Source organism: Aethina tumida, chromosome 1 (genome assembly GCF_024364675.1).
Source record: "Aethina tumida isolate Nest 87 chromosome 1, icAetTumi1.1, whole genome shotgun sequence".
Taxonomy (NCBI): Eukaryota; Metazoa; Arthropoda; class Insecta; order Coleoptera; family Nitidulidae; genus Aethina; species Aethina tumida.
In genome coordinates this window covers 79962846-79987643 of record NC_065435.1, presented here as the reverse complement: position 1 = coordinate 79987643, position 24798 = coordinate 79962846, and the positions used below count along the sequence as shown (strand labels likewise).

The following is a 24798-nucleotide window of genomic DNA, read 5'->3' as shown; positions in this document are numbered from 1 at the left end:
AGTTATTGATTGCTTGTCGAACGTTCTTGGATTGATTTATTAATCAATTGATTTTCTATTCATATAGTATTGAATTAATTGTGTCAATTCATATGAAAATTATAAATATCGTTTGGCAATAATAATAATGATAATAATAATGTAAAAAGGACCGACCGGACAGAACTCAGTCGAATCCAGCGTAAAGATCGCCGCCTCCCGAACACAATTCCTAGCATCACCGGCAAACTGACAACTTAATATGCTCCTCTCTCCTGTGGTGGGGACACGAAGCGGTGGCGGTGGTGGTGGTAGGCCCCGCCCCTTCACCCTCGGTATCTTAGCAACGGGTGGCGACGGCCCACGTGCGGCGGTTGTTGGTGGGGTAGCGGTCGGGTGAGCGGGAGAGTGTCTTGTGTGCGTAGCCCGGGTTATTAGGCTTATATCGTTACCTAATAATCCGTCATTAATCATCCGGTTTTAGGCATCGCGCCGACAGCGCATTCGCACTAATTCTTTCGTCTTTTCTTTATCTTCTTTTCATTTCGTTTCTTACTTATACTTATTTCTACTGATTTTTGCGTACCACAGGTTGATTATCAAAATAATAATAATGTAAATGCTAATGGATATTCAATTTTTTTATTACAATTAGATATCGGTTAGGCTTACTAATTAATACGTTTCCTTATTAAATTCTATATTTTATTTAATAAAGGAATAAGTTAGTTTAACTATTTTTGATAAAAATTTACAATAATTAAGTAAAAATTGTATGGTACGACTATAAATAGACGATAATTAATGAAATTTTTAAAATAATTTAGTGCATATCGAAAATGATGGTTTCAAACAATGTGGTGATGGCGCCATCTGTTGACCACTTACGAAACTATTGAGAAAATTTCATGCTTGGTCCCTCTGTTATGAAATACGAAAAGTAGAGTCAAACTTCTTATTAGCGCCATCTGTTAACAAGACGGGTAAATTTTCAACTAGTTTTGTTACTATTTCCATCTGGTAGAGAGTAATGAAAGTTTAAGTGAAACAGCTAGTTCTATCTACCGCTAAGTCATAAAAGTTTCATCATTAGTGCTGATGACAAGTGTCCGAAAACCAGATTCCTGTACTATCAATGAAATCATTCGTGAAATTGTCCGTCTTATTTCGATAAACGAAACAAAACAAAGTCAACAATAAATTTGTTTTGCAGTATGCACCGGATATGGAATTAAATAACTGTCAGGACAATTGGACTGCTTCCTAGATAAATAATTAGTAAAATCAAATTATCAATTTATTACCTTCAATAATTTCCTATTTACATCATGTCCTTCGTAATTTTGTTTTGTAATTTTAGTTTTTATGTTTGATTGCAAATTTAATCATTATCTATAGCGCGTATTTGGTATAATGACATCGATTATAGTTTTCTCTTGTTTTCGCATTGATTTATCCTGTTAATTTGCCTTACTAACTGAGAACTTTGTTCATTGAGAACTTCGTACATTGTTGGTGAGGAGTAGTTTTGTTGTTTCTTCTTAAATCTTCCTAAAATAATTTTCAATATTAAAATAAAAAAGTATAGTAGGCAGTTTATATTGGATTTAGCATGGCAGTTTCCGAGTGCAATATATAAAATATGTTTGGAATGTGAGTATGATTTCCATGAATAGTCAAAAAAGTGTCTGGTAAAGTTTCGCGTTGACCTCGGTACCACCATCAGCATTGGAGTCTACGGTACGACGTGTCAGTTTGGGCCGCCTTGCGTCGTACCAACCTAACGGGACGCACCTTGCCTCGCCTCTCACCAGTACGACCAGTTCTCAGTTCTCAGCGGCGAGACCAATGCGTATTTCTAGATCCACCGTTTGCGTTTGTTTTTCCACTGTTTTCTTTTGTGATTACATATTCCTTCAGTTTGTGAAAAAACCTATTGTGGTTACAGTGCAACCAGTGGAAATGGAATAATGCTAAGAAAATGTGAGTGGTTCCTGCTTGTAGCAGGATTACGTTCCTGTAATCGCATTCTTTAGCGTGTGACGTGATTTCAATGCTCGGTCGAGAGCGAAACTTTGCCAAATTCCATTTATCATTTGTATCGGTCACTAGTAAAAATTAAATCAAAACACTCGAATTAATTGTTGTTTGTGTGTGTGTGTGTGTGTGTGTGTGTGTGTGTGTTTGTGTCAAAGATTTATCGATTCTTTTGGGCCAACCCATTTACCAACATTCCTTGCAACTTGTGGGTGTTAATTGCAAGGATTAGCAAATAAAACAATACAATTGAGGGAGAATTGATTGATTTGATTGATTGGTATTTTAAAATCGTAAAAAAGGTCACTGATTTGATGGTCCTTGGTAAAATGAGAACGGGTCGTAAAGAAGGATTGTTTATTGCAAAATTCTTTTGCGAATTTTTCCATTCAAGCTATTCTAAAATTATTTATTATGTTAATGTCGAATACTTGTTATTAGCAAAATCCTAAAAAATAATTAATCAACAGTGTGATCTAGAGATGTGTATGTATCGCGGTATATTAATACTGCTGCGATTTTGGAGCGGTATTTTTATGGAGCGGTTTAGTCGCGTTCTGAACGACGGAATAACTAATACTAATAATAACTATCGCTGTCACCGATGAGTACAGTCAAATCGCGAAAGCTTCACTTCATTATCGTCTCAGTATTGCTATTCTTGTTCCACGCCATTCCGTTTCATACTTTGCATACACCAATTTATTAAACTAAATTAAAAATCACATCTTAAAAATAACTAGGTCTAAAATCTTTTAATAGGGTTTTATTTATATTATACAAATAAATCTCGTCACACCCTTGGAGGCCATTCATTATTTATGTTTCAAGGGGGGAAAATGATTTCCCAAATCTGTACATGGGATATCGAGGAACGAAACAACGTTTACGTTGTATCGTTATAAAAATAACGTTCCACAGAATAACGTTATTTTGTTGCGATTTTTTTTGGAGCTGTCGCTTGGAGCGCGCGATTTTTGTAAAACCGGTACTCACATCTCTAGTGTGATTCATGACACATAGAATATTGCAATGGTGACCTTTTTATAACTGACTTCATCAACTTTTTCCAATCAAAAAATTTGAAAACAATATCACGAACATGAAATGTTAAGTTAAATATAAAGTTGGTCTTCTCCAAAATTTTTGAGATGCATTATTGCATATATAATTATTAGTATTATTATTAACGGTACGAATTCAACCTTGCAGACACAAAATCAATCAATAGAATGCCATATGACGTTACTGAATCGATAAACAATGGGTTCTCGGGATTATTATTATAAATAAAAAAATAAGAATTTAATGGTGGACTTCCTTGTGTAAATATATCTTTATGTGAGATTTGTAAATTTAAAGAACCAAATTAATTAAAGCAGAAATGCATTGCATAAATTCAAATTATGTTTGCAAATTCATACATGTTGTACAGTTAGTTGTTTCAAGGTTTTAAAACTGAACCGAACACTCGTACGATTATAAAATTCAAGAAACCCATGAGAATTTTTATTTTGGAACAATGACACATTAAAACAATGAAAACTTCATGGTTGTATTTATTATCATTATCAGTATTATTTATGTGTAAAAATAAATTGGTTCGTTTTATTATGTTGTGCGATAAACAATAATGACTCTTATAAAATCGTGGAATTGTGTGTATGTGTGTGTGTGTGTGTGTGTGTGTGTGTGTGTGTGTGTGTGTGTGTGTGTGTGTAAAGTGTGTGGATTGTTTTGGGAGCCGCAGGTCATCAAACGTGTTGCTATTTGACCCAGAGAGTCGCACGTGACTCGTTCGCTTAAATGCCGAACTTCAAGTCCAAAAATCAAACCGTAATAACCCTATTCTATCCATAAAAGTATGCCGAGAGTCGACTCTCTGATTTCTCTTCTTTTCAACAAGGAACCTTTAAAAAAACTCATTCTTTCATTTAGTCTCCAGTCATCAATTTGAAATGATTTTGTAATCAAAAACATGAAAATAAAAAGATACAGTTTGAGTTTGGTCGCCTGTTTGTAATGCTAATTTGCGACGCGACGTCCGGTATTCATGTCGACACCTAAATTAGTTTAAGGATGTGCGTGTAACTGTACTTTGTGAACTTGGAAGAATCTTAAATAACTAATGCTCTGAAGTGTAAGTATCAAAATGGAAGTACTTCGAAAACTTATAAACATTCTTCCTCTTTTGTGTTAGCCACCTGTTAAGGTAGTAACCTGACAAAAGGTCAAAATCAGGTATACAATATTGTTTACTTATTTTACCTGTCTGGGAAACGTCCAAATTTTCGTGTCAGTTTCGATTCTGTTTCCAACACGGCATACACGTTTTCGACCTGTCTTTGAAAAATTTAAAATATGTTCTAATACTCAAATTCTACAAATTAAAGACGTTAAAAGTGTGTTAAATAAGTGGTAATTAGTCAATTTGAAGGTAAGGGAAAGTAAAGTATTTGTTATTCGATTCGGTACGAATCGATTGGCGTGTTTGAGCTTTCTATAACTGCAAATTTGTTTAACACCGAATATAAATGTGTACAGAATAGAGAAAAAATTATTAAAAAATTAAATTATTTCATGTCTTTTTTTCAATTTTATTCGTTTTTGTAAAAATTGTTTAAACATACGTATTGATTAATGAAGAATAAACAGTCCATATTGGTTAACGCTTAATTAAAATTCCCGGCATAATGAAAGATATTATGAAATCAACAGTTATTAATACACCTCCAGTCAATCATAAAACTAATCCGTAGGAAAAATGCAAAAATTACTTAGACATCTTGGATTAGAAAAGGAATGTCCAGCCACAACCTTGAAAGTCAATTATTCCAATAATGCGTTTGTCATTATTGTTTACGTTCATGAAAACAATGATTTTCTTTTGGTTTTCACGTACTTGACTGCATTGCACACATTCCAACATCGTTAATGGCACTTGGGTGGTGCAACCGTTGTTCATTCATTTGTGTCTTCGCCTTGTTTCAGGACCATACACACACGAAAAAATTCAACAGCAACAATGAAAGCGTAGACAGTGATAAAAGTGAATGAAAATAATCAGCAAAGAAAAATGAGTGACGTGGTGGTACCACTGATGGAATGGAGTACGGGAGACTTGATATGGTTCGACCCCGGTGTTGGCCACTGGCTACCGGGGGAAGTGCTGGAATGTCACAGGAGTGCCAACGTGCTGACCGTCCAGGCCGTTATCAGTGGAAAGGTAAAAAAGATTATTCGAGAAACGTTTCTGTTTGATTAAAAATGATCGGGGACACTTCAACCCGAAAACCCATTTGTTCCGTACTTAAAATTGAAAAGAAATAACATCAATACATTTATAAGACACGCCCGAGATCGAGAATGACCTGGATTATATCTGACCGCCGAAGAAAATAAATTGCGCAACAATTTCATTTTTTTCCTAAGAATTTTTTGTTGATCGCATTTTGAATTGAATTTATGCTTTCTATCCGGTTTTTATGTAATTATCGGTGTAAACAAAACGTTGACAAGTGCAATTGTCACTCTCGGTTTCATAAATAAGGAAACGATTGAAAGGATTGCACCTGGAACGGGTTTTGATTTCTTTTTATCGTCACTCAGTTAAGTCAGCCACCGTAGAAAGTACTGGCATTTAATGCCCGCTTTAATTACACGAATTAAATGAAAAAAATCTTTTTACTCCGGGATGTCATAATTATAATTAACCCATAATTATATTACACGACTGATTAATTTCAGTGAAAATTTTCTCTTTGACTGTATCAAGTTCACATGCTCACACAAATAAAATGCGAGTTTCATACGGTTTTGTAATGGAAGAAAACTCGTTTTTCAACATTCTATCGTAGTCATAAGCGAGATAAATACATTTTACATGTGACCTCCAAAAAACGACACGACTTGAATTCCGAAACATTGCAATATTTCAAAAATAAATTCCCCAGTATATTCAATTTTGAATATAAGATAATATTTTCCATATAGTTTGCGTATACGCGCACTTTCACTGGTCTAAAGCACGCACAATACATACAACTAGAGAATGTACATTCTCTCTCTCATACACTTTAATGTATAATTTATTATTTTTGATATTTTGTACCATCAAAATTCATCTTCTGCTTTTACGGAACAATACAAACGAGTATCGAGAAATTCGGATTCACGTAACAAGGAAAAACTATTGTTTTCGTACTACAATAGAAGTGAACGGTCATAAACAAATTTAAGTACATCAGTCCCGGTTGAAAAAAGTAACTATTTTCTGCTCCTAGCAATATAAATTTGTGTGTCAAATGTAAAGGAGATCATATGTACTAGCAAAGTTAGAAAGTTAATGGAATCACGCCCATTGTCTTCACTATAATAATCGTATTTGTTACATGCAAACAACAAATTTTTGCGACGATCAATAAAATAAAACTTATCTGGGTCACATATTACAATAATATCAAACAATTGGCATTATTATTATTATTATTATTATTATTATTATTATTATTTCTGAGATGCACAAATCAATCAAATCATTCTTAACTACACTGGTGAGTCTTTGGCAATTTTCTCAATACTAATAAATTAGTCTTTTTTACCAATGTCAACGAAAGTAATATAAAGCCGCGAAAAAAGCACAAAAGAATTTTATCAAAAATAGATCAGTGAAAGTGCACAATGGCATGTTGTAACTGTTATGCATTAACCGTACGTCATACGCAGATTATCTCTCTTATTTGTGTTTAACTGACTACAGTTTAATAAATAAGCACATTAAATTCATTAGTTTTACTTAACTTTTTGCAGTTACTTTTTGAGTTTGTTAATGATAAATAAATAAAAATTGAACCAAAAAGACTGGATAAGAATTCATTCAATTAAAAAATGATAATAATATTATGGTTTGTTAATTTGATATTGAACATTGCAGTAACTAATCTGAAATTAAAATCACTATTTAGAAAGTTACAATCCAAGTAGCTATATTAACTAATCGTTATTGAAAATCCCCCACTGTACATTTTAATCCACAATTTATTTTATAATGAATATAAATAAGTAAAACTAATTTCAACTAACATAACACACATTGTTTAATTTCGTAAAAAATTAATTAGACACGTGAGTAAAATTTCACCTGTTACAAAATTCTTCTAGCGAGTGGTATATCACTTTTACTCTTTTTTCGAGATCTTGTAAATAACAGACATGCTAAACGGTTCGGCCCATCAGACCATATGCCGCGTACTCGCAGACCATTAACCCACGTCTTCTCCAACGAAACTGTTTTATTGCGTATTTTTATTTTCATTTATCCTTTTCTAGTTCTACTTGTAGAGATGGTACTTATTTAAAATTTTTATCGTTGTTGCAGCCCCAGACTTTCGCCCTTACGAATGGCGAAGGACAGGTGCGCCGGCGCCAAGACTTGGGCGTCGGAGGCGTCGAAGACATGATCCAACTGTCAGATTTATGCGAAGCCTCGCTATTGTGGAACTTGAAACTGCGCTACGATCGAAATTTAATCTACACATATGCCGGAAGCATTTTGGTAGCAGTAAACCCTTACAGGATGTTCGATGGGAGTTACGGCATCGAATCCGCCCAAAAGTACAAGGGGAAGATGATCGGAGCGTTGCCCCCGCATCTGTTCGCTTTGGGGGCGGCCGCCTATTCCGCCCTTCCATATCCGCAGGTGGTCGTTATAAGTGGAGAAAGCGGCTCTGGAAAGACTGAATCCACGAAACTGGTGATGCAATATTTAGCTGCCGTCGCCCCTTCGGCACCTAGAGGTCAAGCTTTGGTCACCGAACAAATACTAGAAGCGGCGCCCCTTCTGGAAGCTTTCGGCAACGCCAGGACGGCCCGAAATGACAACAGTTCACGATTCGGCAAATACCTTGAGGTCTATTTCAAAAATGGAGCCATCATTGGGGCCAAAGTGACGCAGTATTTGTTGGAGAAAAGCAGGATCATCACTCAGGCTCCCGGTGAAAGGAATTATCACGTTTTTTACGAGTTGCTGGGAGGATTGACCCATGCAGAGAAGCAAAAATACGGACTCGTTGATGCTGACAAGTATTTTTACTTGAATCAAGGTAAATACATTTTTTTTTTATTATAAATTCAAGACAAAAATACCCTCAAAAATTAATTGTTAAACAACCCTGAATGAAATTTAAGAAATATTTACCTGAGTCTTAAATTTCACGTTAAAATCAAATCAAAATTAAAATGTAATTAGTTTCAGACAGATAAATCCTTTTAAGTAGAAATAATGATCATAAACTGCATTAACAAATCCCTTAAACGCCCACCAAACTCTTTCGGCGGTTAATTAACTTACTACTTCAATTCCAAATTTGGAATCAAACATGATGGAGTGACGTTTTAGTAAAAATAATTATTGTGTACTAAAATGAGTGAGGCTCAGAGAATTGTACTTTGTTTTTGTGAAAAAAAATGGATTGAGTGAAGGTAAACAAAAATACATGTTCATATATTGAGTAAACTTTAGTTTGTTACTGTTCCTCAAAAAAGCTGTAAAAATTTAACGACTAATTGTAAAATTTATAACATATCAAAGAAACATAAACGATGGAATAATGTTGAACCATTGAATGTTAATGCTGTTTCATTTCGTATATGGAAAGGTAACTGTAAAAACTCTTTGTAACCGACGTCCATTGTGTCCGTCTTTCCGTATTATTATCCGTTTCTTTTCAATTTCTTTCCTGTATCTCTATCCTATATAAAATTTTAAAACAATCAATAACTATATACAATTGTTTAATATTTAATTGTTAAATGAAATGTTCATATAGGGGGTGGCGATTGTGCACCGGGACATTCTGGCTCCGGGGCCGATTGGGGCGCCTTAACACGAGCCATGCAAGTTCTCGGCGTCGGCGAATCTGAACAAGAGGGCATCGTCAAAGTTCTCGCCTCAGTTCTCCATTTGGGCAACGTATACTTTCACCGCAGACAGTTGCGACACGGCCAAGAAGGAGTTGAGGTCGGTTCGGACGTTGAGATCAAATGGGCGGCGCATCTGTTGCAAATTTCCGCGGGTGGCTTGCAAAGGGCGCTCACCTCGAGGATCACGGAAGCGCGGGCGGAAAGAGTGTTTTCACCGTTAAGTATCGATCAAGCTCTGGATGCAAGAGACGCATTTGCAAAAGCTCTCTATTCTGCGTTGTTCAACTGGTAAGTTAAATAACTCGACAAATCGATCGACAAGATAGAAGCAAATACATAACTTGTAACTTAACTTAGGTTGGTGAGTCGTGTGAACTCTATAGTACAACGTGGTGGACTCCACGATGCAGCAAGAATTTCATTGTTGGATATTTTTGGTTTTGAAAACTTGAATGAAAATTCGTTCGAACAACTGTGCATAAACTTTGCATCTGAATCACTTCAGTTGTACTTCAATAAACACGTGTTCAAACTGGAGCAACAAGAATATGCTAAAGAAAGATTGGAGTGGACCAATTTGACATGGACCGATAATACCCCCGTAATTCAACTATTAGGGAAAAAACCTGTTGGGATATTGCATTTATTGGATGATGAAAGTAACTTTCCGAAAGCTTCGGATGCTTCTTTCTTAGAAAAATGCCATTACAATCACGCTTTGAATGAAAATTACTGCAGACCAAGAGTGGGCGGAAGGGAATTTGGGGTAAGTACCCTTGTTCCTTGGAATCTACAAATTCTTGAATAATCTTTTATTTTGTCGATAGATCCGCCACTTTGCCGGACAAGTATGGTACTCCGTTGACGGATTTCTAGACAAAAACAGGGACGCCCTACGTCCAGATGTTGTCGAATTATTGGCATCCAGTAAAGAACCTTTGGTTACCGCATTTGCCAAACCATTACTTACGCAGGCACAAACCAGAACCTTACCCAGAGGAACGAACGGACGATTCGTCACTATGAAGCCAAGAACACCAACTGTTGCAGCAAGGTAAAATGGAATGATACAAACGGTCCATTTTTAAATTAAATTGTGTGTCTGTGTTTTTTTAGATTCAGTGATAGTTTGCAGCAACTGTTGGAATCGATGAGTAAATGTCATCCATGGTTTGTACGATGTATTAAACCAAACACAGATAAAACACCGATGAGATTTGATATGCCTGTTGTTTTGGAACAATTAAGATACGCTGGAATGTTGGACACAATCAAGATAAGACAGTCCGGTTATCCTTTGAGGATGAAGTTCCAACAGTTCGTTGAGAGATACAGGTGAAAATTTTGGTCATTTATTTTTTTTATATTTTATGTTTGTTTTTTTATTTTATGTTTGTGTTTATATGTAATCTTATCCCGCGTGATTGTAATGATTATTAAATTAAAATTTGTATTACAAGCTGAGGTGATTATTAATTATGTAAATATATTTAACTAGTGCTGAACAACGGCCGAGTAGGTGGTCAAAGAATTAGTGTAAAACAAAATTAACCTTGTATTTTTACACACTTTCGACTTACATAAATTAAAAAAAAAAAATCACATCACACTATAATTAAATGGTATGAAATATAATAATCTCATCTTTTATGCAACTAATTGAACGTGTTTTGATTTACTTTCACTGCGCATCTAAAAATCAAATTGTAACGAAAATATAAAAATTAAATCTGCACATTTGGGTCAATTGTGTAGAATAATTCATAAGGAATTATTGTTTCTTGTTTGTAGGTATTTGTTGGCGGGAGTGTTGCCCAGAGGTGCGCCGTACAGAGATCTGTGCAGGGCCATTTTAGAACAGATGCCAGCAACTGGTACAGGTAAATATTTTCAACTACATACAAGTATTAGTTTGTGTAAGTGCTTTATCTAAAATGTTTTTAAAATTGGGTAAGTACTTTTTTCCAATTTAAAAGTGTCTTCTCAATGAATGTGGATACTTGGTCTTTGGTGATAAATGGTTTTGTTATTTCATTGAAATGAATGATGAATGAAATCGATAAATAAGTGAAACATAATTTCGTCTTCACAGATGGACCCGACTACCAACTGGGAGCAACAAGGGTTTTCCTGAGGGAAAACCTCGAACGCCAGTTAGAAGTAACTAGGCAAGATTCCTTGAAAGGAGCAGCTACAACTATACAAAAGAACGTGCGAGGTTATTTGGCCAGAAAGAAGTACAAGAATCATAGAAGAAATGCGATCACCATCCAAAAATACTGGCGCGGTTATAAGCAACGCAGAGACTATGAGAAAATCAAAAGAGGCGTCATTAAAGTCCAGGCTTTATACAGAGGAAGGAAAGAACGCAAAAGATTCGGACAAAGAAAGGCGGAGTACAGGAGAAGAGTGGAAGCTGAAAAAGTGGCGCAGGAAAGAGCTAAACAGAGAGCGGCGAGAGACGCTCAGCTTCAAGCTCAAGCTCAAAGATCTACTCCAGCAAAAATGTCTATTCATCATTTAGAAATACCTGCTGAATTGGCCTTCATCTTTTCCAAACTAGACGGTTATAATCCACCACATATCGAGAGAAATTTGGTGAAGGTTTTAGGTGGCGTTAACGGAAATCCTCCACAGCTAACCCTTCCCCACGATTTAAACCAATTCGAGTTTTCGAAGTTTTCTTCCGTATACTTTAAAGGTGCTGATTTACATATGAAGAAAGAACCAATAACTGCTCCGTTTCTTTCAAAAGCGGCAGCAAGAGATCAAGACTTTCAAGATGCAGTGGCAATTTTTAAATTAATTTTGCGTTGGACCAATGACCAGCAACTGACTGGCACTAGAGAACGAGCTTTGGCCGATTATATGATCCATAAAGGCTTAAGTTCTAGGGGACTAAGAGATGAGTTACTCATTCAATTGTGTAATCAAACATGGAAGAACGACAACGCTGATAGAGTTTGGCAATTGATGGGGCATTGTTTAAGTTGTTTCCAACCGAGTCCTCCTTTAAGTAAATATTTATTAAAATTTGTAACGGACCATGCAGGGCCAGCCCACAAAGAAATGTTGCAGAGAAAAATAACACGTGGCATACAAAAAGCACCACACTCCCGAGCGTTACCTCCGACATTATTAGAATGGAGGAGTGTTAGACAAAAATGTAATACAGCATTACCTTTAACCCTTCCAGACAATGTTGTTTCTACTGTATATGTTGATTCTTGGACCACATGCGAAGAGGTAATTGTTTTGGAATAATTTTTCCAATCCAATCGAATTGACCTTAATTATTTTTTCAGGCTGCAGCTTTGGCGGTTTCTGCTCTTGGCATTAACTCAGATGGTTGGAGCGTCATTATGGATGATGCCGGGGTGATTTCAGAAGGCAACGGTTTGGATTACATCATGGATTTGGTGTCTGAATTAGAATTGTGTCCGGCATTCCCAGTTTCCAAGTCAACATTATTAAAAACTGGTACTAGAAAACATACTCCGACAGAAACGGACCACCATACTTTGTCTTCACCAACTAGACCACAAGTGCCTCCTCCAGAACCTCCTATTAACATTTCGAGGAAAGTATCCAGAGAAATTCTAAGACAATCACCTTCTGCTCAAATTCAGATGCACAACTCTAGAAAATCATCGAGAAACATTGAACATCATGATCCAATTGAATACACTCCTACTAGAGAGTCACCAGTCACTAGCACGCCTGCTAGGAAATCATCACATGAGGCTCTTTCAAGAAGTTCTGCACTAAACGAACGATATTTCGATATTGAAAAAGTCAGATCCAGAAGTTTAGACAATTTACTTAGCGAACCGGAACCAACACCTTTGGCAGATTTAGGTTTAAGTCAGTCCTCAAAATTGAACGAGCGGTACCATTCCGTCGAACAACTGGCTCCAATAAAACCCGTAATCGCCCATCAAAATTACATTTCTAAACAAGAGATAGATTTCGAATATCCGGATGTTTCAAGCGTCAGCACATCACACAGAGGAGGTCCAAGATATGTTAAATCCCAGTACATGGGTAAAAAAGCACCACCAGGTTCTCATTCTAGTCGAGCGCACATTGAAAAGTCTGAGTTTGGAGTTAGAAGTTCAGCGATGTCGGACACAAGCGAAGCTCCGAGTCTTGCAAGTCATGTTAGAAGAGTCAGAGTACCAAGTCAAGCTTCAGATGTCGATCAGTTCTTGGATGAACTTTTTAGTCCCGTTTTAGATGGAAATCTGGATGAGTTGAGTGATGCTAGGTCTCTAGCTGCCAGTATAAAAGGCGGTGCTAATAGTGACGATTATATTGATGGATTAGATGATTATTTGGATGAAATGATGGGCAATGTAACAATGGCAAACGTTTTTATGTTGGATGCTGTAGAAATTGCCGGTAAAATCAAAGGTGGAGGACATAGAGATCGAAGCAACAGTCAAGGAAGTTCGGTACTCGATCAGGAAGTTGAAAGTCTTACATCCGGTACACCCAGGTCTAACAACGCAAATGTGGATGATTACATCAGTGATCTGTTCAAACCTATATTTATTAATGACAGTTTGAAAAATTTAACTAAGAAACACAATCTTGTAGACAGCATCAAAGGCGGAGGAACAACCCACCAACAAAACGCATCTGGTTCATCAAATTACAACTTGGCAACAATTCCAGCACCGATGCTGAGTCCAGCTCCTTTGATGATGCCACTTTTGAGCCCGACACAAGAAGGTTTCATGCCTGTCTTCAATATGCCAGGAGTCGGTATGCCTTCAAATGGTACAGACATTGCTGCATATCAACAGAATTTGCAAAGGGCATTTTTACAGTCAGCTATGGCACAAAATATACAGATTCAACAACAACTCTTGGCTCAAAACCAGGCGTTACAACAACTGTTGACTCAACAAAGCACTGCTACTACAGATGTGAAAACCGAAACTGTTCAAACTACGACAATTAAAGCTCAAATTCATCAGTCGTCAAGCCCAAACAGAAAATCCAGTTTTAAGTCTGGTATTATTACTAGGAAGAGTAGTTCTCCAAGTGTGACCTCTTCAATCGAATACAAGTCGAGGAAAGCTAGTTCTTCAGATTCAACCAATAGTATTACGATGATGACGAGAAATGGTATTCCACCACCACCACCGATGCCTCCACCGATCGATCCGTCGGATCCTAGTGAAGTCAGACCGTTCTTGGATCCGTATGGAAGGGCCAAAACAGTCAGAATTGGAAAATGGAGATGGCCCCCTCCGAAGGAGGACAAAAGTGTTGAGAATGGTGAAGATTTTATGCAATTTAAACTGAGACAAAATCAAAGAAAAGTGACCCCAAACAAAGATCAATCTTTAACTAACGGTCATAATAATCAGAGCAGTGCTGAATGGGAAGAAATTGAATTCGAACCTATGATAAGGGAAAGTGAACAGAGGGTTAGTAAAGTCTCGTCGAAACGCGCCTTCGATATCGGAGCTTCTAGACCGTCACCAGGAAGTGTCGGCAAGTTAAAACTGAGTTCTGAAATGAGACAAAGATTAGAACAAGTCACAGCCAATCATTCCGTTAGATCTACGAGCAGCAAAGTCGACAAACCAGCTAGAACTGTTAACAAGCTGGAGGACACAAGGAAGATGATGCTTGAACAACAACTAGCAGGAAGATGGGGGGACGAGTCTCAGGGAACTCTTAGCGGAAAATCCAGCCCAGAAACTCCGCCACACGTAAGTTATTTTATACCTTTCTCATTTATTTTTGCATAATAGAAACATTTGTTATTGCTTTAGACAATGCACAATGGCACGAAGTCCCCAACGCAGCAAAGTTGGTCGAGTTCTAACTGGAAGCCGGGTCCTCCACCGCCACCTATCGGTCCTAATTCCCTACCTCCAGCTCCAGCAGGTCCTGCACCACCACCACCGGTTGTAAGACCGAACCAGCCTCCACCTCCTGTTGAACCAGTTCGGGACTCTTTCATGGCACAACGACAAGATCGGGATACATTCGGCGTTCATCAGAATCGTGTCGTGCATAACAATTCGAAGAGGAATTCCTTTAGCGCCAACTGGGAAGTTCAGAGCAGCATTACGCAGGAAACACAAGACGATGGTGTCAGTTGGGCCAAAGAAGGTATAGAGGTGGACAAATCAGATGGCAGAGCATCCAGAGATAGTTGGGATCAGGCAGATTCAACCACAATAACATCTATAGACCAACCAGGAAGAAGGATGAGCGACAAATGGGAGATTGAAAGAAAACACTACGAAAAGAACAACAACAAAATGATCAAAGAGCCAACGGAACGTCCGACATTCAGAACTCATCAGTTCAGTAAAAGTGCCATGGAAAGAGAAAAGAAACATTCGGTGGCGTCTACACAAATGACCGATAGAACTGAACGTAACGAAATACAAGAATGGCCCGAGTTCATGCGACCAATTCAAACTCCACCTCCGAAGAGTCCAGTACCTCCAGCTGTTGAAGAACAGGAGGAAATCACCGCCCCAAAAACGATGGGAAGGCTGTTGCCCTTAGGTTCTGCTGCTTGTGTTACTTATAACAGAGTATCTTGGTTGTTGAGAGTGAGAAAAGAGTTTTTCTCACCGTCTGAATCTTTGGGTGCTCCAAACGGTCTCCATTTGATCTTTTGTCAGATCGTCGCCGATGTTTATGGGTTAACACCTTGTCTGAGGTTGACTCAAAGCGAGAAACGGGCTGGAGTCAATATGTTGTCTGGTTATGGAGTCACAGCAGATAATTACAACCAGTCTCACAGGGCTAACATTAAAAGGAACGTGATAGAATTAGCCAGAACTTGGCCCCTCTACTTTGCAAGACTGTTTCCCGTTTCTGGGGCGGCACAACTTTCAGAAGTTCAACTAATTGCTGTTTCGCATTGGGGAGTTCACCTGGTTCGAAGGGAACACAATCATCTTCAAGTAATCAAATCTTTTGCTTTGAGTGATATCGGATCGTGTACAGCTCCAAGACCGACGAGCATTAGTATTGACGGTTCACAAGGAAGATTGAGTCTACACACGCCGAGAGCGCAGCAAATCTCCGAAATGGTTACAAAGTTCTGCACCGAAAACAGAAAGGTAAGAAACGTTCCTTCTTATGGTTATAGGTGAAATAATTTAATTTGTTGTATTGACAACTTTGTGCACCAATATCTTCCTTAATTGGGAGACAACACATACCATCGTGAAAAGTATGTAAATCTACCTCAACAATCAGGTTGTGACGGTCTTAAGAGGCTGAAGGAGGCCATCACTCATAATTACACGCAACCATTAAAATTAACACCGATTGAAAGTTAATTGATCCATTATTAATTTGATAATTTACTTTCGATACGAGATGGACAAAATACACATACAACAATAGTTGACACCGAGTTCACCGTGGTCATAAAGATCGTGAGACTGCAGCTCGATTTTCACTTTCACTCGAGTTTGAGATGTACTTAATTCGATTTTTAACAATGCCACCATGTGAAATGATGGTTTTGTATATGGTGCAGTTTCGTATACCTATATCCGTATTATTTTAAAAAATCTATATTTCCTATAAATTGAAAAATAAAATAAATGTGCAGAATATTATGATATTATGAAGATAAAAAAGAGTGAGTTGAATGGCCGTGAAGAAACGAATCGCCGTGCCGTGTCTCGAAGATATGAATATTTAATCGCGCGACAAGCGAAACAATGAGTGACCGTTTCCGTAATTCTACATCCTAAAATAATCACAATGGGAAAATATCGAATTCGTTATATAATACAATTTTTTCTCACGATTTCCACGTTTTTCGTTTCGTTTTGAATCGGTTTAATTGCGATTCATGTTCTTCTTTGAACGAACGAACTTATCGAAACACTGTTTGTATTGTATTTCGCGTTAGTTTCGTTATCGTTATTTTACAGTGAAAGTAAATGATTAAACTATGTAGTTGTAATAACCAAATTTGGCGACACTTTCACTGGAAGAAAAATCGATGAGGAAATCATTTTTCGTTTATTTGCGATCGTTGTAACGACCCCGATATCCGATATTTTTATTAATCTCGTGGCACTTTCATCTACCTAATGAAGATTCCGTGTAGCGCACAATATACATGCACATGCTCACTGTTTTTATAGTGCAACGCAAATGTAATTAGTGCATTGAATTATTATTATTATTATTATTATTATTATTATGAATTATTTATCGCCGATTAAAATGGGGAAATTTTTGAACATTGTTGAACTTGTACATCTGTAAATGTAATTACGATTTGAAAGTCGTGCGTGTGTCCATCGTTTATTGAATTCAATATTCAACCGGTAATATATGTAATTTTCAAGTCTCAGTTCAGTTTTTTTCCATTGGATAGGTTATGTAGATGGAAAAATGTTTGTTTATCAATTAGTTTGTCGATAGTTGTTGTGCCAAAAATGAGAGATTTATTCGATATGCCACCTGTTATCGTAGCTCTTCGTAATTATATGGCCTACATTTCAAAGGAACTTAACAACTCGACGTATAATTCTTTAGTTGCTAATCATTGTTGGGAATGTTTTAAATAATTCTTTTTGAAATCACTATTAATATACTTAAATAATCATGTAGAATCATGTAGAATATAAGACTGATAATTATCAGTCATTCATTCTTCAGCTGTTTGCAATTGTTGTAAAGATTTTAAATAGTTCTTCTGGAGAATTAAACTAACCGCAATAATCATTTCGAATGAAATATCATAAAAAATAAATAAAAGAAAACAAGTAATCTTTTGATGGCACGTAATAATATAGATAGACGATTGTGTAATTTTTTAGTTGTTTGTAAAACTTAATAAATTAAAATAATCATGTGGAATGAAGTATGAAAAAATAAAAAATTGAAATAAAAATAAAAAAATATCATTTTTCTGTGCTACTAATGAAATACAGTAAATACAGGATACTAATAAATGACAAGTTATTAGCCCTAGTTTGGGCTAGGTTGATGAATTAATATTATAATAATAATTCCTATAGTTCATATAGTAATAATATAATAATAATAATTCTTCTTGTGATTTAAAAACATCGAAATAATCATATTAAAATAATGACATTAAGTGTAGTATAATAAAATAAATAAATAAATAAATAAATAAATAAAAGAAAACAAACAATCTGATCATAAACATTCATACGTACACGAGAAAAACTTATCTATCCATCCTCCAAATGAACAATCGGTGGAGAAAAAAGAGGATGGAGATAATTGAAAGCGGAGTTGTGGTGGCTCCGAGTTTGGATTGTAGAAGGCACAATCTGGTCAGTAGTGGGTCATCACTATTAGAGCTCGTCTGTGTTGCTGGCATACGTACCATCCATCGTACATTCGTACCATCACAGTCGTTCGCGGCGCGTCCGACACGATGGTGCTGTAAGACGCACATACAAAATGCACAAGTCCAAGTGGGAAGGTTTCAACAAGCGACAGGACGTCGGCCTGGTCGAAAATTTCCACAAACTGTCCACTTCCCTGGACAGTTTGGCGAATTCGTCGAATCCATCGGAGAGCTTGAGTGACGAGTCGCACGATTCGGACTCGGGGGCGGACACGAAATCGAAGAATTCGTTCGCTGTTAAGTGTGAAGTGTATTCGCAGAATGCGTGCGGCAGCATCAAATCGTGGACCAGATCCGAGACCGGGAACTCGGAGAACTCCTACGAGTACATCACCAACGAGAGCGCGGACAAAAAGGCGACGGCAAATAATAATGGGGAGAAACGTTTGGATTTGGTCATGGCGCGTATGGAGACGATACCCGAAGAAAACGAACCTAAGATTTCCGTCAAAGAGATACTGAAGCGGTTTGAGAATCTGAAGGAGAAATCCGGCAAGGACTCGGGCACTACCAAAGATAAATGTGTTAAGCACAAGGATAAACAATCGATGAAGTTGAAAGAGAATCAGAAAGATCTACCAAAGGACGAGTTTAAAGACTTAAAACTCAAGGAAATATCCTCCAACTCTAGTACTTCTGGTTGCAGTACCACAAGCAACGAGGTAAAATGCAACGTCACGTTTAAATAAACAAATATATTTTTGTGGAATTCCTTTTGCGTATGTAGGTAACACAATTTTGTCAACCTTCACAAGGTTTGCGATCTCCGCACTGAAGATTTCTACTCGTTATAATTATTGCGACTGCAATATTCGATCAGAAGCTCAGTTGTTTGTTTTCTATAAGTATATATCAACATAATCTACACATTATGTGAAAATTTCATTAAATTCCAAATTATTTAATTAACCGATGGTTTTATAATTTTTACAATTCTCATACAATTTACATAACATAAAACTAATAATAACCTAGACAAATTTCCAACAAATATCCAACTATCGAACTATGCAATAGAACATTAATAAACATTACGTAAAACAATTTAATTTGTTCACAAGCAATAATAAAATGTACAACGCAAAATACTAAAAATAACCATTACCGTACGAAACAACAGCTTTTTGTCCGAATTACAAGGCGAAAAATGCATCCTAAAATGCGGAACGCGATTAAATTAATTAACACCGTAATTATCCCCTACTAATTTTTCAACAGATCTGTTTCATTAAATTTCTTACTCGTTCGCATCTTTCGGGTGCAAATGTGGGTCACAAATTAATAGTTTCCTAAACCGAATGACCATATCGATTCAGACTACCGGTTTTCAGCAGGTGATTGATTGATCGATTGAATAATTAACCTTGAAACAATGACAAAAATATTTTGAAGAAAATTCCTATATATTCACGGACATGTGTTTTTATTGTTTGTAGGACAATTGTTAAATATTGACCGGACCGGAAGTTTGGACTCGATAATTATTTATGTTTATGTTTCCTGCCTTTTTTCCTGTGATTTATGTTTTTAAATAACATTTTCACTAGGATATTTTAAATGTTTATTAGTTCTTTTCTCCAACATAAAAGAGGTTAACGAAAGAGTAAGAAGCAAACCTGAAGTAACTCTATGAAAAAAAAGTCACAAATGTTGCATCTTCAATTATAACCAGAATGAATGATCTGGCGTTAATTCGCCATCTGTTCGAACGAAAAATCATCCGTTTTTCGTTAACTGTAAATCGGCTACAACCGACGGTTGTATAATATTACTTTTGTCCGGTTTTATCGCTCTCTTGCTTTGTCTGGAATCGGTTGAATATAAGCGACAGTGACACACATGAACCGATCACTTTCCTCCATTTTTTACGAGTATTGTGTAAATAAGTGGGTTTATGGATCAAATTGTTGACCGGTTAGGTTCTACAGTGGATGTAGAATGGATTAATGGATTTCCTAGGGATTTTCACAACGAAAAAATGACAGAATTATTGGTAGAAATTGGCTAGAAAGTACCAAACACAAATGACTTTTAATTAATATAATGTGTAGAAATTCACTGATAAACTGCCATTCCTCAGTTGAATAGTAGTTTCAGCAAAGTAAATAAACTATTTTTAATTGACGAAAAGTGTCCATCCAATTTTAAAAACTGCAGTGTCTGTCTGTCAGTTCAGTCCTATTATAATGTTCAAACAAATAAACAAGTCATTTATGTAATTTTTCCGGGAAATTTAAAGAGTAAACAGTTTTATTGATGAAAGCTTGAGCAGTTGTGAAATTTTTACGATCAATCGGAATGTTATCAGGTACGGATAGAAAACACGCCTTTTATGAAAACAAGTCTCCGTTCTTCTGATTAAACGTTTTTAAATTTTCCAATTTAGATCGGCGGTTATTGAAATGTGTATTAAAAAAAATGATGATGAGTTGAAAAATTCGTGTTTTCGTGTTTCGTCAATAACCAATTATGTTTGCCATTTAGTTGAATTAAGGACGAACGGATTTCACTCGGTGTCTACAATGTGTAATGTACAATTTATATCTGTATCTATCTTATCTTTTGAACTTTCTCTCAATCCCAATCTCTTTCTTAATTTCATATTTACTAAATTTAAATCAATCTGTACGTAGAGATGTTGACGAAACGACAACAAAATTGTGCCATATGCGACTTGAAAAAATATAAGATGAATTATTTTCATAAATTTCATCTGCAAAATAATATATTTAAAAAAACATAAACCATAAACAAGAATTAGTATATTAAATATTGTAGTATTGTATTTATACTACAATATTTAAATTAATGTTCAAATTGAAAATTTTATTAATTAAAAAATTATACATTAAACATTATTCAAGCTATTTTGCATATATTACATATGGTTGCATACAAAATATCTAAATCGCATATATATATATATATATATATATATATATATATATATAATATATTTAATAACCGTATAAATAAATTCAACCTTGCAAATCTCAAAACAAAATAATTAACGTTTTAACAGATTGCGGTGTTTGAGGTGTGTACGTACATAAACTCAGTCAGTTTACTGTACTCCATATGTTTATACAGCATGGGCCTTAATAATCGTTCAATTTTAATTTTAACATACTATACGATTAACTAACTGTAAACGATTCACGGTCCGTGGTGGTTTATCTCAGCATTATCATTATCATTAATATTTTTTATTGTTGTATATTATTGTTATCCATGGGTTAACGAATCGGTCAATTAACTGTTTGGTGTCTGTTTTGGTGTTTGAATTTCTCGATCGAAAATAAATAAATTAATTTGTTTCAGATGCAAATGAAGACGTCGCCACCGCCGCGAGTTCCACCAGTGGAAAGGATCGCCGGCGACATGCCGGTGATGAACGGCCACGTTTCGAACGGCGTCCAGGAAGCCAGGGAGCCTCGGGAATCGAGGGAGCACAGAGAACATCGAGTCGAATCGTCGCGATCCCATAACAGGGGTGACGGCGCTCAATCGCCCAGTAGTCCGGTGCCGCCCAGCGGTAAATACTCTCTGATGCAGTACGCAATGCAAAACTTCAGGCAAAGCTCCGAGTAAGTATTTCACGTGTAATGCCAAAGTCAAGGTTGTGGAAGATACAACTTAATTAAAAAGGTTCGTGACGATTTCTCTGTTTAAAAATGCGTGGCCCGAGCGTTAATTGCATTAATTAAGACGGTGGTGGTTTAATTGTGGCAACGGACTGAAACACAGGATCGCACTGAGCATTATGAAAAATTAGAAAGCATGATGTTCACGATCATTCCTCTTCGTTCTTTCTCTTTTTCTGTTTAGTTTTGTGCTTGTGGCGGACGGAAAAACTGGTCTTCACTCGGATATTATGCAGTTGGTGAGTTCGAATTTTCTCATCGGGGAAATAAATTTTCTGCGGTCGAGAGACCGCGATTCAAATTTGAATTTTATGAGTGCGGTACAGTTATTTATTCAGAAGATGAACAAGTGGAACGAACATGTTGTTAATAATAATGGAGTTATGATACGGTTAATTGTTGGTTTTCACGTGAAATAATTGGCTTCGCATCGAGTGATTGTTGCGGAAAATCGAAGGGTCCGCAAATAATTATTATAATTATTGGTGAAATAAGTATAGTAAAAATTTGACCAAAATGTTTTTGTTTGTTTGCTTCAGTTTGGAGTTGTTGAAAATGGACTCCTCGATGAAGTCGAAGGAGAAACGCAAAGAATGGACATGGAAACAGCAAACGGATTTGATAAAATGGCAAGGAGTACCAATCGACGGTCCGTTACTGAGATTAGAAGAGCCAGAACTGATACCCCTCGCCATCGAGTGCTTCGAGTGCATCCTTCGTTACTGTGGAGATTTACCTCTCACGCCGGACATGAGCGAAGTTAAGTGTGTCTACACGGTATTGATGGTAAGCCTGGCAATCCTCTTTCCACTTTCGTAATTAATGCTCAATCTTTTTTTCTAGCATTGTCACAAATATGCCCAATTAAGGGACGAAGTTTACTGTCAACTGATGAAACAAACTACCAGTAACAAGTCCGAATCACCTGAATCTTGTCAAAGAGTCTGGAGACTGTTATCGATAGTCGCAGCCTATTTCGCGTGTTCCGAAAACCTACTACCCTTCCTGAGCGAACATTTATCTAGCGCAGCCTCGGATCGTCGAAGAATATGCCACGGAACCGCCGCCGTTTGTCTCAGCAACCTGAGAAAGACCCAAAGATGTGGAGGTCGTAAAAACGTACCCTCCGTCGAAGAGGTTACAGCAGTCAGTGCAGGTAGAAGCGCCAGAAGGCAGATTTACCGTTTGCCCGGTGGCGCCGAACGCGTTGTAAACACGAGGTGTAGTACGGTGGTCGCGGATGTCATCCAAGAACTCTGCGGCCTTATCGGCGTCGCCACAGAAGCCGAACAACAAGAATTCAGTCTTTATTGTATAGTTCAAGGGGATGCTTTCACTATGCCTTTGGCGGCAGACGAATATATTTTGGATGTGACGACGGAGCTGCATAAGGCGGCGCAACCCTTTTATTTGATATTTTGCAGGTCGGTTTGGTACCATCCCTTGAAACACGATGCTAGTCCGCTTTACACTGAAGTGTTATTCAATCAAGTCGCCCCCGATTATTTGGAAGGTCTGCTGTTGAGACTCGGCAATCCGAACTTGCCTCCAAGTGTAGTCAGAGACATGGCGTTGATTGCGGCCCTTCTTCATCGAGCTGCCGACTTGACTCACGCTCCGAGTATTAAAGAAGTTAAATTTCTACTTCCCAAACCGGTATTGGGACTCCGAGAACCCCGTCCCCCGCAGTGGTTGGCCTTGGTGCAAACCTCCTGGGGACAAGCTGTAGGTCTTCCGGTCTCCAGAGCCAAGCACAGAGTCCTGCAAGTTCTTAGCAATTGGCCCTTGTTCGGCAGCTCATTCTTTGCCGTCAAGCGTGTCTTAGGTGAAATTGAGAACTGGCAAGAACATATTCTCGCCCTGAATCGTGGCGGTGTCCATTTCTTGGACATGGTAAATCACGAAACTCTCCAACACTGGCCTTTTGCCGAAGTAATTTCAACTAGGAAGGTCCGTTCCGAAGATGGAGCACTCTTTTTGGATATGAAGTGCGGCAATTTGTTGCAGCAGAGGGTTACAAGATTACAGACTGAACAGGCCCATGAAATTTCCAGGCTTGTTAGGCAGTATATTAATTTAGAACAGGCTCACAGTAATAGAAACCAGTAATAAGACTCGTAAATTGCTCACTTATATTTCAGTGAGATTGTGCACTTTTGAAGACAATTCAAAAATGTTGACACAAGTATAGTTATAGAGTATTTATCATCATGTATTAAAAAGAAAATTGTATTTTATATATGTATGCATTGTACTATAGTACTATAGACCCAACAATAATCCGTCCATTATTTTTATAGTTTGTATTGTAAATCGAAATAATAAGATTTGCAATTTTTATATATTATTATATGATAATAGTAATTATTATTAATTTATATGATTTATATTATATATGTATGAAGACCAGATTTGATTACGAGATAGATTCTGATTAAAGAGTAACTTTAAACCGAATCTGTTCGAAACAAATAAATAAATATATTGAATCGGTCTACCCATTTATGTGTACGTAAAATTGGTGTATGTTGTTTATAGTAAATAAAAAATTAAAAAAAAAATTGTTATTTTTATATTAACTGTACGAAAAGATATAAAACTTACTTTTGAATGACAAAAGCTAAGAGGTATATACATACATGTACATATTCATAATGGTTGCTTCAAAGCACATTGCTGCTGCTCAGACTGCTCAATAACTTTTTTGAAGAGAAAAAGTGCCTGAAATGCTTATTCATCACTTTCGTTTTGTAGACAGAAGCTTTGTAAGGTGTCGAATGAGGCTCTTGCTTCCTTAACTGACATCTCTGCCAAAGGTTCTGATGTATC

At 36.8% G+C, this 24798-nt stretch overlaps 1 protein-coding gene across 1 annotated transcript; it reads left to right on the top strand.

Moving 5' to 3' along the window:
• The first annotated feature begins 1823 nt into the window (after nt 1–1823).
• Nucleotides 1824–24530, top strand: LOC109596964 (unconventional myosin-XV). The gene is made up of 14 exons (XM_020012574.2): nt 1824–1962; nt 5008–5242; nt 7394–8117; nt 8844–9225; nt 9295–9703; nt 9765–9991; nt 10054–10272; nt 10729–10817; nt 11030–12183; nt 12243–14663; nt 14727–16037; nt 21647–21912; nt 22509–22755; nt 22813–24530. The coding sequence occupies exons 2-14, from the start codon at nt 5093–5095 to the stop codon at nt 24076–24078; spliced, it is 8865 nt and encodes a 2954-aa protein (XP_019868133.2). The 5' UTR covers nt 1824–1962; nt 5008–5092; the 3' UTR covers nt 24079–24530.
• The last annotated feature ends 268 nt before the right edge of the window (nt 24531–24798 follow it).

What these genes read in the sequence shown, in the direction of transcription:
- LOC109596964 (XM_020012574.2), top strand. Translation starts at nt 5,093, where the DNA reads ATGAGTGACGTGGTGGTACCACTGATGGAATGGAGTACGGGAGACTTG. An exon ending in GATGCCAGCAACTGGTACAG is followed by an intron (nt 10,818 to 11,029) that starts GTAAATATTTTC and finishes TCGTCTTCACAG; the next exon opens with ATGGACCCGACTACCAACTG. An exon ending in CTTGGACCACATGCGAAGAG is followed by an intron (nt 12,184 to 12,242) that starts GTAATTGTTTTG and finishes TTATTTTTTCAG; the next exon opens with GCTGCAGCTTTGGCGGTTTC.